Source organism: Microtus ochrogaster, chromosome 21, assembly GCF_000317375.1.
Source record: "Microtus ochrogaster isolate Prairie Vole_2 chromosome 21, MicOch1.0, whole genome shotgun sequence".
Lineage (NCBI taxonomy): Eukaryota > Metazoa > Chordata > Mammalia > Rodentia > Cricetidae > Microtus > Microtus ochrogaster.
Genome location: NC_022022.1, coordinates 33627176 through 33645641, shown reverse-complemented (window position 1 = coordinate 33645641; position 18466 = coordinate 33627176). Strand labels below are relative to the sequence as shown.

The 18466-nt window shown below is 37.6% G+C and overlaps 1 protein-coding gene across 1 annotated transcript in view; it reads right to left on the bottom strand.

The window, feature by feature from the left end:
• The window catches only part of Stpg2 (sperm tail PG-rich repeat containing 2), a 380862-nt gene that overhangs the window by 137189 nt on the left and 225207 nt on the right, over positions 1-18466 (bottom strand). The window contains exon 12 of the mRNA XM_005357433.3: positions 17587-17705. Coding sequence (XP_005357490.2) covers positions 17587-17705 — 119 coding nt within the window. The remainder of the gene's footprint in view (positions 1-17586; positions 17706-18466) is intronic.

Here is an 18466-nt window from a genome sequence, read left to right as displayed (position 1 = left end):
GTGGGTGGATGGGGGGATGGAGTAGGTGGATGGGGGGATGGAGTAGGTGGATGGGGGGATGGAGTGGGTGGGAAGGTGGAGGGAATGGGAACTAGGAGTGGTTGTAAAATGAAAATGATAGTTTGTTTTCTTTTTAAAAAAAATTAAATAGCAGAATCTTCATGTTTTTGTATGGATAAATCTCAAACTAGATGAAGTATAAGAGTTAGGTGTAAAGTTAGGCAAAATATAAGAAAATTTATGTGAAAATTAAATGTATAAAATAACAATACACAATGAGTATTTGGAAACTGAATAAGGAGGAAAAAGATGAAAGTAAATAAGGAAGGCATTAAAAGAAGTGATCAGCAGCATATATGTGTGTGTCTGTGTGTGTGAGAGAGACTTGTGAAAGAAAGACAGTGTGTGTGTGTGTGTGAGAAAGAGAGAGAGAGACTCTGTGTGAAAGAGACTTTGTGTGTATGCGTGTGTGTGTCTCTCTCTCTGTGTCACACACAAACACACAGAGAGAGAGAGAGAGAGAGAGAGAGAGAGAGAGAGAGAGAGAGAGAGAGAGATTCTATGGGTAGCAGCAGTCTTCTACAGGAAATTCAGGAAATGAGGCTGGACAGATAGATACTAACTAGAATATGAAGTAATATGATGGCTAGGCTATAGAATCTGAACTTTGCCATTAAAACTGGAGAGTCAGAAAAGTGAATTCATAAAAGAATAAAATGATCAAATCAATGGCTTAGAAAGATAACTGTCAGCTGGAGAGGCCAGTAACAGATTTAAAAGCTTGTTGCAATAAGTAAAAAAAAAAAAAATCAGTGTCTCTTTCAGAGAGGAGAAAAGTGGCGTGAATTCAAAAACAGTTATGGATGCCAAATTCACAGGGCTTGATAGTCAGTAGAACTGAAGAATCCGGACAGTAGAAGAAATGTAAGCTGACACCAAGATCTTAAATTAGAAATGATGGCAGGGGAATGAGGAGACTTAATGGGGGATTTAGAATGCTATCATCGGGAGATTATTAAGGAGCAGATCATAATAAAAGATTAGAAAACTAAGACATTCATAAGAATTCTTCAATCTTGCACAAAGTATGAGAAACTGGGCATAAAGCTAGGGTACCGGAGTTAAGACAGACGACGAAAGACCATGAAGAGTGTCTGTACACCAATATTCAAACCAGACAAAGGAAGAGACAATATGGAAGGCAGAAGGGCAGACAAATGCCAGGCAGAAGAAGTATCAATAAGTAAAAGAGCAAGCACATGAGGAAGAGAGTATCTGTGTGTGTTTGAAGAAACTTTTCCAATAACTGGCTAACTAGGAAAGTGTCAGATTAGGATAATATTTCACAACCTGTGGCAAAACACGTGTGCAGAAAAGCCCAAGTGTATCGTCTTAGGTGAGGAAGTAAGGCTTCAACAGGGTTCTGGTCCCAGGGAGGTGGTGTGGGGTCGGCGGGGAAGGGGAGCAGTGAACGCACATCTGAGGGTGCAGCAGCTCTCTCAGCCTCTACTTATACAGCACATTGACTACAGGAGTCATGTGGCGAGCATCAGATCTCTTCTTCATTTCATGCCCCCATTGAATGTGCAGGGTGCAAAAGCAAAGTACAAAACAGATAGTCTTATCTGAAACAGCATCCTCGGTCAGCATCTGTCACATCATGAAGTTACAAATTTCTCAGGGTCTGCAAAGTGTATAGACCTTCTATTTGTACAGCCTGTGTCTACACTGGCTTCTCATGCTAGACAGTCTGAAATTAATGAAATTATTTTTACCTTACTCAAGTTATGAGAATCATTTGATGGTTTCTAAAATACAAGTGTTACAAAACGTCTCATAATAAGTTTGAAACTGGGTAATTATAGCATTTTTCTGTTCCTTACTTTTATAATAGGGGCCTGTTGTTTTTATACTCCCAGAAAGAAAGATCCTGGTGTCTCATTCTTTTTCCATTAATCTACACTGCTCTCATTCCCTCTCTATAGGTTCAGAATGGGGCAATGGCTATCCTTGTAACATCTAGTATCCAGAGCTGAGCAAGAAATTTCTCAGAATCGACCCCACTGGTCCCACAATCCTTGGGGTACAAGGAAATTCTTCCCTCTGTGACTCTCATATCTGGTTATGATCCCCCTGTCTTCAGAGTCTTCTCTCTGGAACATGAATATATTTCCCTGGGGGCTGCATAAGTAGAACAGTCCCCATTAGACAAACAACTGCTCCTAAAGCTGAAACGTGGAGTCGGCATGCTGGCGACCCAATACCCTGGCAAAACTTCTGAAATTTCTCAGGAACTTTGTCAAGCAAAATCCCCGGCCTCACTACTTGAGCCATCCCCTGTGTCGTGGCCTGTGCCACTGAGGACCCTGAAGGTCACATGCATGACGAATGTTTTGGTATTGTGTGTCATACATTATTGACTAACTATACGTCTGAAACATGTGACTTATAATGCTTTGTTGAAGACACACTCATAGAATCATATACGGTAATACAGTCTGGAGAACAAGGGAGCAGGAGTGGAAGACTGACATTCATTGGCTCTGACATAATCACTAATCTTTTATTTATCGTTATTGAAAAAGTTTCTCTTTGAAAGCTCATTGCTTCAGCTTGAAGTCATTATAATAGCAATGGGGTTATACATTATAAAAGATCTATATGAAAGAACGTCTACATGTTCAGGAGCCAAATTTAATAGATAACAAATTAGATCTATTCCCAACATGGAGAACCTCTCATTACAAATAATCGTTCTGTAAAGCACACTTTTACTATTGTTCTACTCTGTTCCTTACAACTCAAATAGAAAAACATATTGTCTTCAACGGGATTCCTATTGCTGCGATGAAACACCAAAACCAAAAACAACATGGGGAGGAAAGAGATTGACTTCTACATCCACTGTTCATCACTGAAGGAAGTCAGGACAGGAACTCAAACAGGGAAAGAAACTGGAGGCAGGAGCTGATTTAGAAACCATAGCTGGTGCTGTTTATGCAATATGGTTTGCTTAACTTACTTCCTTATAGGGCCCTGGACACCAGTTCAGGGACAGCATCATCCACAATGCTCTGGGCACTCCCCCATCAATCACTAATAAAGAAAATGGCTTACAGCCAGATCTAATGGAGGTGTTTTCTCAATTAGGGTTCCTTCCTTTAAAGTAACTCCAGCTTGGGTCAAGTTGGCATAAACTAGCCAGTAAAATTATCTACTATAACAACTCAAAAACCCTTCTTGAAAAAAAAAACAAACCAGTAAGTTATTGGTAACATTTTCAGATTAGTAATAAAACTTCAACTTTTAGGATTCATATTAAATTTTTTAATATATATATATATGTACAGATATTGTACCATTGTGATTTCTTTGTTATTAATTTCCTATTTATTTTACATATTAACCCATTTCCTCTCTCTTCTCACCTCCCATTTCCTTTCCACCTCTCTTCTACCTCCTCCTATCCACTCCTCCTTGGCTCCATTCAAAAAGGGTGAGGCCTCCCATGGACATCAACAAATCATGGTATATCAAGTTGAGGAAGGACCAAGCTCCTCTTCCCTCTATCAAGGCTTGGCAAGGCATCCCATCATAGGGAATAAGTTCCAAAGAGCCAGTTCACGGACTAGGGACAGATCCTGGCTCCATTGCTAGGAGCCCCATAAACAGACCGAGCTACACAACCCACATGCAGAGGGTCTAGGTTGACCATTGTGATTTCTTACAATGATTTTCATAATAAACCACATATGAATAATACTGTTAAAATATAAATTATAAACATAAGTATATAATTAAAATCAAATATATAGCAGTAGCTCCTGAAAGGTTTCATAATCTTCAGGCAATTATTAGGATAGAATCAAGAATAGTTAGTCATGATTTGGACATTTGTGAATTTGACAAATAAATTGATTTAAATAATCTAACCAAATGATCCAGGTGGTGCATTTCTTCAATTAGATCTTTGAAACTAAACTCTAAAAACTGCAACCGAAAAGGCATGTGAGAAAAAGATAAGTTTTAGGGTCCAAAGCATTCTTTTGCAGTATATGGAGAGCTCAAATTATACTATTTTCTCTTAGTCTGATAAATTTACTCTTGACCTTACCTATTATTACATAAGAAACCACTGCTGAGAATCGCAGTTAACACAGCTATGAAACTTTAATACCATCTTCCCTTTTTACAAGTGGTGTGATTTTCTATCATTACTGAGATTGCTTGGATTAAGACATGAGAGCAGAGACACTGCATAGCCATGTGGTGGATATTGGACACAGGGTAGCTTCAAAGGAGGGAAAGAAGTTTTCCAACAGGTCCCATGTCATGTCATCAATTAGGGAGCTGTCACACTAATGACCAAGGAAATGCAAGGAGCAGTGACAATGGGAGCATTCATCTTCGTCTTCCCTGGCAACGCTGCACCTGTTTCCCACTGCACTCTGTCTTCTGCTGCCTCCCACCTACCTGACTTTTGTTCTCGTGACAGTGGATGTGAGCATGAGAACGCAGCCTATCCATCATTCTTTCTCCCTGAAAGGCACCTTGACTGTGGTTAATGGCTGTAATAAGACCAAACAATGACTCTACCCTGCCACTTAGGTTCAGATTTCCTAAAAGTGGATCCAATTGTCACAAAAAAAATCAAAAGATTGCATCAGAAAAGTAAATCATATTTCGTACCATCCATCCCAAATATTTTGTTCTGCTACCTCATGCCATAAACATGAACTATACTTTGAAGAGAGATGTGAATGAAAACTGATGGGACCAATTTTCTCATGTGAATTACACAAGCAACAGTGATAAACAGTAAGCGCATAATATCCTTAAGAGCTTCATATACAAGCTTTATGATTTCAGATGAAGTTATATGTAACCAAGTCTTCCTATCAGGAAAGCAATCATACCTTTAAACAAGCATCTATACATCGGACACTCCCCTTCTGTTCTTTACAAAAATGAATTTATAATATAAGATGTATGCATAGAAAAACATTATTAAAAGAAACATAATTTTATGCCATATGAAAAACAGCTTCAATAAACAATTTTTGTTAAGCATGTCTCGAGAAAGTTTTGTTGTTTTGTAAAGTGTCTTACTCCATTGTCTAAGCTAACCTAGAGCTCACTGCAGAGGAGTCCAAACTGACTTTGAAATTGTGACCATTCTCTTACTTCAGACACCTAGTTGCTAAGATTAGAGGCATAAGCAACCATGCCTAGCTAACAGTTATTTTTGATACCTTTCAGATGGCATAGGCTTTCATATGAATTCAGCTGTGTAATGCTAAATCCTTGTTTTGTCACTACATGGACTTAAACTGTATCTCAGGGTCTATATCTTTAAGAGCATCTTCTGATGCCTTCCATCTCTTAGGGTTGTTGCTAGCAACAGCTAGACTAGTGGTTAGGTAGAAAAAAGCTAAATAACAGTTTTATAATATTACTGTGCTCATAGAAACTAAAATTGGAAAATCAGTTTCTTTGTAGCACTAAATAAAAAAAGCTGAGCATGGTATAATCCCAGAACTCAGGAGGCAGATATACTTTAACATCTGAAGAAAACACAAACTAGTGATGTTTTCCAAAAATTAGTGCATTAGAGTCATTTGTTTTATATAAGAAAGCTTGTCAGGAGAAACCCACAATGCAACCTGAAAGGCTTACTGACAACTGCCAAGCTGTCTTGCTGGGGCAGAAAACAGCAAAACAAGCAGGAAACACCTTGTCAGTGTTAAGGGAACAGGTAGTTGGGATGGAGGGAGCATAAGAGCCCGAACAGTCTGGGAGTTAGAACAGGGGAGAAGGTACAGGCCAGAACAACCCAGGGCTTGGGTGGGGACTTTGATCTGTTGCAGGCTTCTTTGGGTTAATCAGGAACCAGACATTCTTTGAGGATAGTAGTTGGCAGTAGGAGTTAGATAAGGGAAGTAATACCTTTCCTGACCACCAGGAACCCACTTCATGAGGTTCCTGAGAAATGCTGGACTCTGGTTTCTGTTTACCCGATACCAGTGCTTCTCCTGTTTACTTGATAAGAAGCCAGCACGGGTTGCGCCCAGATGAACTGCCATTTTGGGAGCCTATTTAGGACCTAACAGTTTCAGCACTCTGAACGACAGTCTTCAGTTTTCCAGGCACTGAAAATAATCTCGCCATGTCTTCCAGCAATCTATCTGCTCAAATAAATTGTACCTGGACACATGTGAAGATCTATGACAACTTTATTCATAATTACACAAAATAACAAAGAGAGATCTCTTTCAATGGTGAGTAACCACGAAACATCTATACAAGGGAATTTAGTCAAGGAAGGAAATGTTCATTGAGCTACGAAACGATCTGGGAAATCTACACGCCTGGAAAGTAAAAGAAGCCAGCGTAGAAAAGCAACTTACTACATTTTTAAGTATTTGGTATTCTCAAGAAAGAAAAACTAGGAAGACAGGCAAAAAATCAGCAATTTTAACATGAGTCTTGTTGATCCCCAAACAAGGCAGGTCTTTCCATACTCCAGTAACTTCTACAATATCATTCTTTGGGGATTAATTGTTATAATCATAAAAGTTCTTGGTTAAGGTTACTGCTAGACACAAAAATCAATACATAAATTTCGTGGAAAAATCCATAAAATAATAACTTTATTTATAAAATGTAAAAAACAATGGGTACAGTGCTTTACCCAAAAATTATTGCTTCTTTTTTTTTCACAATCCTTCATGCTGTATTAAGAGTCTTTTGATTCTTCCTGTCAGTTTGACATTTTGTCCCATCTCCCATGACCCTGAAAGCTAATTAGAAGCTATTTAGACACAAGTGGAGCTTATCAACCTGATCTTGGATGATATGGCTCACACATTTTATTAGCAAAACCTTACTTTGTGAACGGGGTGACTTTGGTTTTTAGGTTTGTTTGTTTTTAGGACTGACTCCTTAGAGGAAAATCCCTCATTCTCCTGATAGAGGTCAGAATCTAAGAGGCCTGCCTTATGACAGTGAAGAAAAGGACTGGTATCCCCTGCCATGATGAGACATCATTTTCTTGGTCTCCATTTTTATATGTTTCCTTTTATATTAATAATAGCTAAAGTCATTGTTTGACAAAGGATGATTTTATATCACTGATGTTTAATTCACTTTTTTGAGTAATTCTGCATATGAGTACATATGCACATACGTGTGGGCCACTTGACAGCCTTGGGTATCAGCCTCATATATGCCATCTGACAAAAGGGTCTCTCAGTGGCCTGGAGTTCCCAGACATTAAGACTCTTCTTTCTCTATTACATGAAATACTTCAGAGTGGTGTAATAAATATATTCATATTTGGTGTTAGCAACTGACATTTAATTTTTTTCTCCAAATGGTTTTTGACTAATTTTCCAAATATACATTTCTTCTCAAGTAGCATATTTAATACTTTAATATATTCTGTAATTTTATATCCAGAATAAAGAAAATCAGTAAAGCATATGCATGTAATATTATGGTTTTTATATACTGTACTGACAACAATTCTTCAACATGACACAAGGCCATGATAATTAAGTTTTTATATATATCAGAATCAGTTATCATGAAATTAGTGTTCTCCAAGACATAAAATGGACTATTACAAGACTGTAGGGTTGCTGACACAGGAAGTACTTAAAGTTGGCCAATTTCAGCCCTAAGGGCAACATTTTCAACCTATTTGAGCAAGTCAGGATGAGTAGCAACATAAAAAGAGTTGGTAGGCAGCCTTATCTATTCAAAAGCCAAAGACCATCACTGATCAGTAATAATTACATAAATTAATAGAAAAATTCAACGTCAGGATCCAATGTTCTTAACCACTGTTTCAAAAACAGCCTCCAAAGACAGAGCCAGCAAGCAGAGCAGCAGCTTAAGGGAAGGCGGTAAGCACATGTGCTCACACTTGGTTAAACAGCCCTAGCTGGTATGGGTTATAGAACTTACTATAGATGACTGTGGGTTTATGATCTCATGGATAGATCTTTTTCCAACTCATTCCAGACTTATAAATAAATAAGGAAAGATAGGATGAAAGAAAAAAGAAAATAAGTCAAAAAACAAAACACTTGAGACTTGAAAGAAGTATGTGTAGAAGAACGTACTATTTTAAGATATTTGCTTGCTTTTCTTGTTATTGAAATAAAACTGTTGAAAATTAACCTGGTCAAAATTCCAACTGTCCCAGGAATAAACAAGTCACATCAGTGCCATCCAGTAACAATGAAACCATACTACAACAAGTACAAATATGAATGTCTAATTAGAATGTAAAGAGTTACGTAAAAGCAAGTGGTTAAGCACACCTATCATGAGGGGTTCCATCATTGGAACTGATCACAATCAGGAGAAAGAAGATTAAAAGGGTGATACTTCCTAGAAAATTTTTGGTTTGATCATCAAAAATCCAAAAAGTCTCCTTTTAAACTTTGGGGGAGAAGAAAATAACTGAAAATTCATTTAAAAAAAAAAAAAAGAAAATTGCTTTCCTCACTACATGTAATTAACACTGGCCAACCTCTAACAAAGATTCTAATCCATATAACTCATCTTACAAGAAGATTGTTGTCTGGTTAATCAAAGTTTAAGAGGCTATGAAAGTGAAAAAATGAATGACAAAAACCAGACATAAAAATTCATTACTATGCAAGACTACGAATTGCTTTTCTTCCTTAGCTGCTTGCATAGCACCTTATAAATTGTGAGAGCTAGTCATCCTGGATGACACTCCCAGATCAGTTCTAATTTGGATTCCCCTAGGCCCATGTCCAGAGTGTCTGATTTCAGTAACATGGACTTACCAAGGGCAATGGCAATAACATATATGGTTTGGGAAATCTTTTGGATTCTTCTGACCAACAACACAAAGAGACATGTTTCATGTCTAACCCAGAGGTTTGTGTGAGTTATTCTATGACTCCTTGAAAAATATTATCAGCCCTTGTGCTATAACTCAATGGAAACTATCATGTATACACACATACACACACATATTATTTATGTATTTAAGTAATATTATAAAATAATTCCCTATGATATTTTCAAATATTCTTAAGTACCTTAAGTATTATTCATCTCTCCTTTTTCCTTTTCTTCTCTATTACTGTCCCTTCCCCAACTCTCAATTGACACCTGATGTAGGAAGTCCTTCTATATGTGTTGCTTTTATTGGTTAATAAATAAAGAATCTGCACTGGCCTGTAGTAGGATAGAATAGAGCTAGGTAGGGAAAACTAAACTGAATGCTGGGAGAAAAAAGGTGGAGTCAGGATGTTACAAGGGAGAGGTGGCCCCTTGTTTGCCCAGCAGCCCAGCTAGCTTACATCTGAAATAACCACACAGAAACTGTATTGACTAAAACATTGCTGGGCCCATTAGTGCTAGTTTCTTATTGGTTAATTCTTACATCTTAATTTAACCCATTTCTATTAATTTGTGTATAGCCACATGACTGTGGTTTACCAGCAAGATTCTAACCAGTCTCCATCTCAGGCAGAAGATCCATGGCATCTTTTTCTCTGCTCTTCTTCCCAGCATTCAGTTCTGTCTTCTTCATCCACCTAAGTTCTGCCCTATAGGGCCAAAAGCAGTTTCTTTATTCATTAACCAATGAAAGCAACACATGAACAGAAGAATCTCCTACACCATCAGGAGATGTCATGGAGCCACCAGAGGAAAAAGACACGAGTGACCAGCCAGAACCTTCCCAGAAGGCCACAAGTCCTGTGGTAAAATATAAAATAATAGAAATATGTGAATTTAAGAGATAAGAGTGAACTAGAAATATGAAAAAGCTAATAGACCAAGCAGTGATGTAATTAATACAGTTTCTGTGTGATTATTTCGGTTCTGGAAAACCAGGAACAAACAAGCAGCCTCCTACAAAAAATACCCTGTTTGTTTTATTTCCCCTGTTTTTCTCATTCCCCCTTTCACAGTATCTGTGTCCTATTTTCCCCTTATCTAGAGCCACTTCCATCCTTTCCCTTTATGATCCCTTTCATCTTTCCAGCTTCCACAGTGACTTCATATTACACACCTGAATCTAATGATTTGGAGCTGGGATTCACAAAGAAGAGAGGACATGTATCACATGTCTTTCCAGGCCTGTGTCTGAGTTACCACATTCAGTTTATCTTTCTACTTCCATCCATTTATTTACAAATGTCTGATTTCATTTTTCTTTACAGATATATAGAATTCCATTGTGTATATGTACCATATTTTCATTTATCAATAGAATAACAATCACAACAATAATCGGCCTAGAAAGATATCACCATTGATAAATTACTAGCATTATTATCTTGTAACTAATAGTCATTAGTAACTAATAGTTGTCTCACAGAACTTAAAACCTAGTCAACAGGATCAAATTCATGCCTTGGTGTGGAAGAATAGTCTATATTCTGTCAATTATATTTTAAATAAATGCTGATTGGCCAGTAGGTGGGACAACCAGACAGGAAGTAGAGATGGGTCAGTGAAAACAGGAGAATTCTGGGAAGAAGGAAGCCTATTCCTCTGCTGTTGTGAGCCCGCCACAGAAGAAGCAAGAAGTGGATGCCTCACTGAATAAGGTACCGAGCCACATGATTAGCACAGACAAGAATAATGGGCTAATATAAGTTAAAAGAGTTAATAAGAAGCCTGAGCTAATGGGTCAATCAATTTATAGTTAATGTAGACCTCTGTGTGATTTCTTTGGGACTTAACGATTGCAGGAACTGGGCAGGATAGAAAACCCAGTCAACAATGTCTGATACTACAAACCTAAAAGACTAATTGTGGCTGGAGAGAGAGAACATAAAGAAAAATCTACTACTACCTTTTTCCTAAACCAAGACAATTTCTAAATCCTTTACACATGCTCTTTCTTCTACCCACAGCAATATAGATCTCACCCCTCATCAAAGAAGCTTATTCTTATAGTAGTTGAAGACCATTGCAGAGATCCAAAGCTGTTCAAAATTCTGACAACATTTAACTTTAGGGTGCCAATCTTAAGAGATACAACTACAAAATGATTTCTACACATAACATTCATGAAACATCATGAAAGAAGGGAAAGAAGGGTATAAGAGCCAGATGACCAGAAAACTTGCTTTGAGATATTATCTTCTAGACATGGCAGAAAGTCCACCCATGAAATAATGACAGCTTCAGTGGACATACCAAAGTGATTGGGGGAAATTTCTCAAGGTTTAACATTCAAAGGAGGAGCTGTAATCAATCCATCAGTGACTGCTGAGAGATGGAGAATCAATATTCTGAAGAACCCACAAGTTATCCAGTCACAAGTAGTCAACAATAAACATACCTACATATACGCAATACTAATGAACTCAGTTGCTTGTGTGTGTGTGTATCTATGATATATACCTGAAAATAACAATAAAAGAGGTTATGACTTCATGAAAATAATCAAAACACATAATCAATATTCTAAATTAAAAATTTCATCATTAGGATCCAGTTGATCGATCTCTCTTCCAATACAAGAACTACTAATATCTGAGATCAGCTTCAACAAAAACACCACTTCCCAAGGTAGGGGCATAGGGATTAGAAGAGTTAGCAAAGAATACAAAGAAGCAAGTAAAAATAATAAAACAGAAACATAGGATGGTACCAGGCGGGACTTCCACTGAATACTGAAATCGCCCACATTTAATTTCGATTTGATTAAAGGACCCCAACACCAAAAGGTAGGAGTATAATTTTAAAAAACTGTATTAACATGATACAAGGGAATTAACACACCAATTGAAGGTTGCAGGCTACATTCTTAGTTAAACATTTTGTTGTTAGAACAAGACAAGTCATGCTCACACTCTAGACCAAAACATTCAGTAGGCAAACCACTTCCTGGGTGCTTTCCATTGTTATCTATTTAAGGGAGTAGGAACTTAGTTGAATACTTAGACTTTTGTTTAAGATAAAAACATATCTACTTCTCTGTTCCTTGAAATACAGGTCTGGATATTAGCCACACCTGTTGACAATAATCTTGAGAGAGAAGAACTCATTGGTCTAAATCAGGTGGGATCTTTGTTTGAGGTAGAAATAGACAATGACCTTGAAGAAACAGAAGTTAAGTTCCACCTCTCTGATCTTTGATCAGGGTGGAAATAGGATCACATTTTTGTGCTTCCGCATACTAAAATGACTAACCTGAAACTTCTCAACACAACACAGATTATAGCCCACTTTGTACTAAGCCAGAATTCCCACAATGACAGACTTGTGTTTTCTAAACAGAAAGTAATCTTCCCAAAATTCAGAAAATTGGAAGGTTGAAGGTCTAATCTAACCAAGATGATATCAGCACAAATGAAGAACTAAAGGAAGGCCAGAGTCCATGGAGAGACAGACACATTCTTTTTATAATGACAAGTGATAGGAAGCACACAAGAACCCTTGTTAAGCAACAGGTGAGGATTTTATGCTTGAAAGTGCAAATCCTAAATGTAACCAGTAGCCTCCAGAGACCTGCAGCGTGATCTTGTGGCATGCCCACCTGTCTGTCTCTCCTCATGGGACTTGCTGCCCCATTGAGGTCTCTCACCCACCACAGGGCTCCCTGCTAGGACCCCCTGCCCGTTGTCTGCCTGCACTTTGGGGGACTTGCAGCATAGTTTCATGGCCCTCTGCCCACTGCTGTCACTCGGGAACCCGCAGCAGTTTACTTTTATCATTACACTAAAAGCAAAACTACAATACACATTTCCAAGGGCTGTGGAATACTCACCTACAAACCTTAAAGAAGATTTCACATTTAATAGCAAGTTTGTCAGATTTTAAAATAAATACGTTAATAAACCATTTCTGTGCAGATTAATATACATATTTGGGAAAAAATTCTTAGAACTATCCTTTATCCAATATTAAAATTATATTTATACAGGTGTGTGTGTTTAATTATTCTTTATTTGCAATTTAGCAGGAAATTTTAGTCATATTTTAAATACTTAAAAATTAAATTTGATTTAGTTTGATTCATGTTATTATAATTTTCAGTATTTTCTAATACCTCATAGCAATCTCATATCTAGTGACAAAAGAAATCTTTAATATCTATAGTTCAGAGAAGGGAAAACTCCTTAGAGAAGGTAGGGCTTCCCACTGGGGAGTCAACAAAGTCTGGCACTTTGTTGCAAGACCAAGGCCCTCCCCCATATCTAGGCTGAGCAAGGTATCCATCTAAAGAGAATGGGTTACAAAAAGTCAGAACAAGCACTAGGGATAAATCCTGGTGCCAATGCCAATAGCCCCACAGTCTGCCCCAGCTGTACAACTGTCACCCACTTTCAGAGGGTCTAGTTTAGCCTTATGCTGGTTCCTTCACTGTCTGGCTGGAGTTCAACTATGTTCATACCAGCATTATTTGTATATGCTGGAACCTAGAAATAACCTAGATGCCCTTCAACTGAAGAATGGATAAAGAAAATGTGGTACATTTACACAACGGAGTATTACTCATGGAGGAAAAAAAAACAATGGCATCTTGAAATTTGCATGCAAATGGATGGAACTAGAAAAAAACATCCCGAGTGAGGTAACCCAGACCCAGAAAGATGAACATAGTTTGTACTCACTCATAAATGGATAATAGCTGTGAAGCAAAGGATAAAGAGTCTATAGTCCATGACCCTAGAGAAGCTAAGTAACAAGGTGGATCCTAAGACAAGCATATATAGATCCCCCTGGAAAGGAGAAATCAACAAGATCTGACAAAATTGGAGCTTGGGGGTGATGGGAGAAGGGATGATGAAAGGGGAAGAGGAGGAGAGAAGGGGAGGGGGAGGAAAACTTGAAGGAAAGGAGTAGTCAAGATGGAGGAAGAAAGGAGAAGGAGAGCAAGGAAGGAGATATTTTGATTGAGGGAGTCTTTATGGGGCTTGCAAGAAACCTGGCACTAGAGAAATTCCCAAAAATCCACAAGAATGACCTCAGCCAAGACCCTAAGCAATAGTGGAGAGGGTACATAAACTAACCTTGCCCTGTAGTCAGACTGTTGACTATCTTAAATGTCACCATAGAACCTTCATCCAGCTACTGATAGAAACAGAGACCCACATCAGAGCACTGGTCTGAGCTCCCAAAGTCCAGCTGAGGAGTGAGAATATGAGCAAAGAGGTCTAGACCATGATGGGGACACCCACTGAGACAGTTTACCTGGGCTAAAGGGAGCTCACCAACTCCAGTCATTTCATTTTTCTATATCATGCTTTTTGACTTCTCTAAAAAGAAAAGTTTTGTAACATTTTCATATTTTATAGTAAATACTGTCAATAGTTATTGATTCCTTTTGACCAACTTCCTTACTCCATATACCTCTGGACTCTTAATCTATTCCCAATACCATAAATATCTTATTATAATTAAAATATTTATATATTCTCCTTACCAAATTGCTATAGACTTTAAAGAACATATTTTTGTTTCAGATATTCAGCACTTAGATCAAACTGAGTCACTACTCATAAGGTAGAAAAAGAACTGACATAGCTATAAGTCAAAAGTAATAGTAATAATGGCAACTCCTGGGGCTGCCAATAGTCTACTCTTATACTAAATACCGTTATGGATAATATCACAAATATCATGCATATTTGTGATAGTTTTTATCCGTGTTGCAGATAATTAAGTTTATTATGATTTATTATCAGTTTTCTTAGTTTAATAAGACTGTCCATTCCATACATGTAGCTTTAAATTTTTCCTCTTTAAGCAATGAAACTTATTTTTATAATGTAATGTATACTAACATACATATGTTAAACAAAGAAAATGGAACCAGTTTCCTTAAAGTGGAGGTCTAGATTGTGTATTGAATGTCTCCTTCCTTCTTGAAAGTAAGTCTTTGGAACAAATACAGGCTCTCAAGTTCTCTAAAAAAATTAATTTCCACACCTCTAATCATAAAAAATCTTTTCCCACTGTCATATCATATTTTGAAATCTGAACATCCCCAGGTAGAAAATTAGGAAGTGAAATATTTGGTAGCTGATTGGGTCCTGAGACATAACCCCTAGTAAAAAATAAATTAGAAAATAAATAAATAAATAAATAAGAAAATAATAAAGACATTCTTATGAGATACCATTGAATAAATATTATCATTACTAATGTTCCAAAAAGAGAGGGCAGCAATGGGCTTTGGAAACCTATATAATTAAATAATAGCAGAAATTACTCAAACCATAGAAAAATATAGACATATAGTTCCAGTTACAAAAAGTACAAAAGTACAAAAGGTCTTAGTTACATTCAGACAAAAGGTCATCCTGGAGGTATTTTATACTCAGAATCTTAAAATCCAAGGCAAAGAGAAAAGCATCAAGTCATACTTAAAGAAATCTTAAAGAAACTAAGCAATTACACCAGACGAGGAAAGAGTATGATATACTCTAGGAATGAAGGAAATGAAATAGTGAACTTACCATTCAGAAATAGAGAAATAAATCAAGACCAGAAGAACCATACCACTACAGGAGACTTACACACACACACACACACACACACACACACACACACACACACACACACTGAAACTCAAAGGAACCCTAAATTGGCAAGAAAGGGGAAAATAATTAACATCATTAAAAAATAGAAAGCACAAAAGTCACCGTTACCATGGGGATCAAAAGAAGAATGGAACCAGAACTTCCAGTGTACAATGCTTAGCCACAAACGAAAAATAGCAGAGGAAGAAAAAAGCAAAGGACATCTAGAAAAAGGCTTTAAAATTACAAGAAAAAGAACTTACCTGTCAAATAATAGCCTTAAACGCTTTCATTTAAAGATTTATGTGATTGAACATAGATACAAGCCGAAATGATATGCTACCTACAAGAACACCACTTTCCTTAGAAGGACACCCGAAGGAACACATTTGACACGTGCCATGAAGTGGGAAGGCAAATTCGACTACAGGAGCCAGAGCATTTATTCCACGGAAAGTACACTGTCAGTACAGCACAGGAAGACTCCATACCAAAAGCACAAATAACTAATACCAATGCTTATGGGGAGTCATGGAGTTGGCCTGATCTAGCTGTCTTGAGAGGCATGTCTAAAGGTTTTTATGTTAAAGTCCATGGTTTCTAGGGCACTGAGTGCCTTTCAGTTCCTGAGAAATCATTCCCTTTAGCAGAGAATCATTCCAGTTACCCTGTGATCCTCTGTGTTCCTTAGAAGCCAGTGAAGTTTGACAGGACCCATTGCTCTTAGACTTTGTGTACCCTTGTATAACATGTAAATATCATTGAATCCTGGCAACTACTATTGTATTGATTCTGATAATCACCATTGTATTTTGTTTCTGATAGGGTGTAAAAAGTCTCGGTGCTTACAATAAACTTGTCTCAGTCTCAGTCTTGCTGAGACCCTCTGTTATGGCCTGGCTAAGATTCACTTCTCGGTCATACCAGGTAAACTTAGATTGGTAAGTAAGCCCTGGTGCTTATAAGTGCTCATTCAAAAATCCCATAAAATTGGCGGGTGGTGGTGGCACATGCCTTTAATCCCGGCACTCAGGAAGCAGAGGAAGGAGGATCTCTGTAAGTTTGAGGCTGGCCTGGTATACAGGACTGTTTCACAGAGAACCCGTCTTTACAAAGAAACCCATAAAATACACTGAAAAGAATTATAAAGCTCTACTACAAGCACAATTGCCACAAACGTTTATGCAGATTTAAGTCATACATTCAGAAGGCCTTAGCTTAAAAGACCTTCATTCATTATGAAACCAAATTATATATATATATACATATATATGTATATATATATATATATTAAGTATATAAATAAACTTAAAGCAGATAGAAAAGTATCTAAGAAGTTTGTAAATTTACAGGAAAGCATGGATGTTTTATACGTCAATTCTATAGAGGAAAAATATAAAATTAATACAATATTAAAGTTATAATTCTGCAATGGTTTTTCTTAAGTTGTCAAAATACAACTTCAAAAATATCTTACACAAGTAAAATAAAATCTGACTAGTCAGTGCTCTTGGTACATGATGGAGGAAGGTCATTGGTTAATTAAATAAAGAAGCTGCTTGCCCTGATAGGTTAAAACATATGTGGGAGGAGTAAACAGAACAGAATGCTGGGAGGAAGAGGAAGTGAGCTCAGACTCGACAGCTCTGCTGTCTGGAGAGAGACGCCATGCTCCCGGCTTCTGGGCGGACGTGGGGGTAGCTCTGCTCTCTGAGACACACGCGATGAAGCTCCGACCCAGGATGGACGTAGGCTAGAATATTCCCGGTAAGCGCACCTTGGGGTGCTACACACCTGATTGGAAATGGGGTAGTCCAGGTGCGAGAGTTAGCCGAGAAGAGGCTAGATAGAAATGGGCCAAGCAGTGTTTAAAAGAATACAGTGTCCGAGTAATTATTTCGGGGCATAAGCTAGCCAGGCGGTCGGGGTGCTGGGGACGCAGCCTGCCGCTCATATTACTACAGGTACACACATAGGAAGAACTTACTGTGCAAAAGTTCTGTAATTTATATAAACATTCTATTCATGCTAGAGCTAAGAGAAAGAGCGGACAAACCTCGTATGTCGTTGGGCCAGGAGAAAACGCTTGGGGAAAATGTCCAAAACGCTTTGGTCCTTTACAAAATGAGATTATGGCAGAAGACTTCATTAAAACAGGATTGTATGTTGCAGGTCCTAAGAGAAAAGAACATAAATTTAAAGTAGGCTTATACTTACTGACTTTAGTCAATTAGCTCCTAGGTTTGTATTCATAATCTACAAAATTAGAAGCAACCATTTTTATGCAAGTTCTCTAAAGAGTTGAGGACGTTGAACCATGATAAGTATAAAATAATCATGTCTATTTGTTCAGTTGTTAAATGTAGTATGAAAACAATTTCCAAAAAGAAGACAAAACTGTAATTCCTGAAGAGACACAGCATATAAAATATACTTAATTCATTTATTTCCCAAATATTCATTCACATTCAGTAAGGGAGTAGTGGCAGCTGCACTAAGAGGAATGAAGATTTGAAAAGCCAGACAGAAGACACATGATGTAAGAGCATTCTGGGAGATGTGTGTGTGTGTGTGTGTGTGTGTGTGTGTGTGTGTGTGTGTGTGTGTGTGTATTAATACAGTACAGCTCAAAGATAGAGTTTTAAAGGAACAATGTAGTACAGATTATAGAGTAGAAATCACATGATACTAAACAGATATTATTGTCCATAACTTAATGTATCCCAACTTGCATGCTATAACACCCCTGAGTTATAATAAAGTGACCAGAAGTTATTTTGCACATAAAGCTGAGTACAGGAAATTGAATACTGCACTTAAACAGAGGCAGACTCCATCCTTTACTTGTTTAGACTCTGTGATAGTTTTACCCATTGCCTTTTATTGAAAGAAAGAAAGAAAGAAAGGGGGAGGAAGGGTGAGAGGAAGGAAAGAAG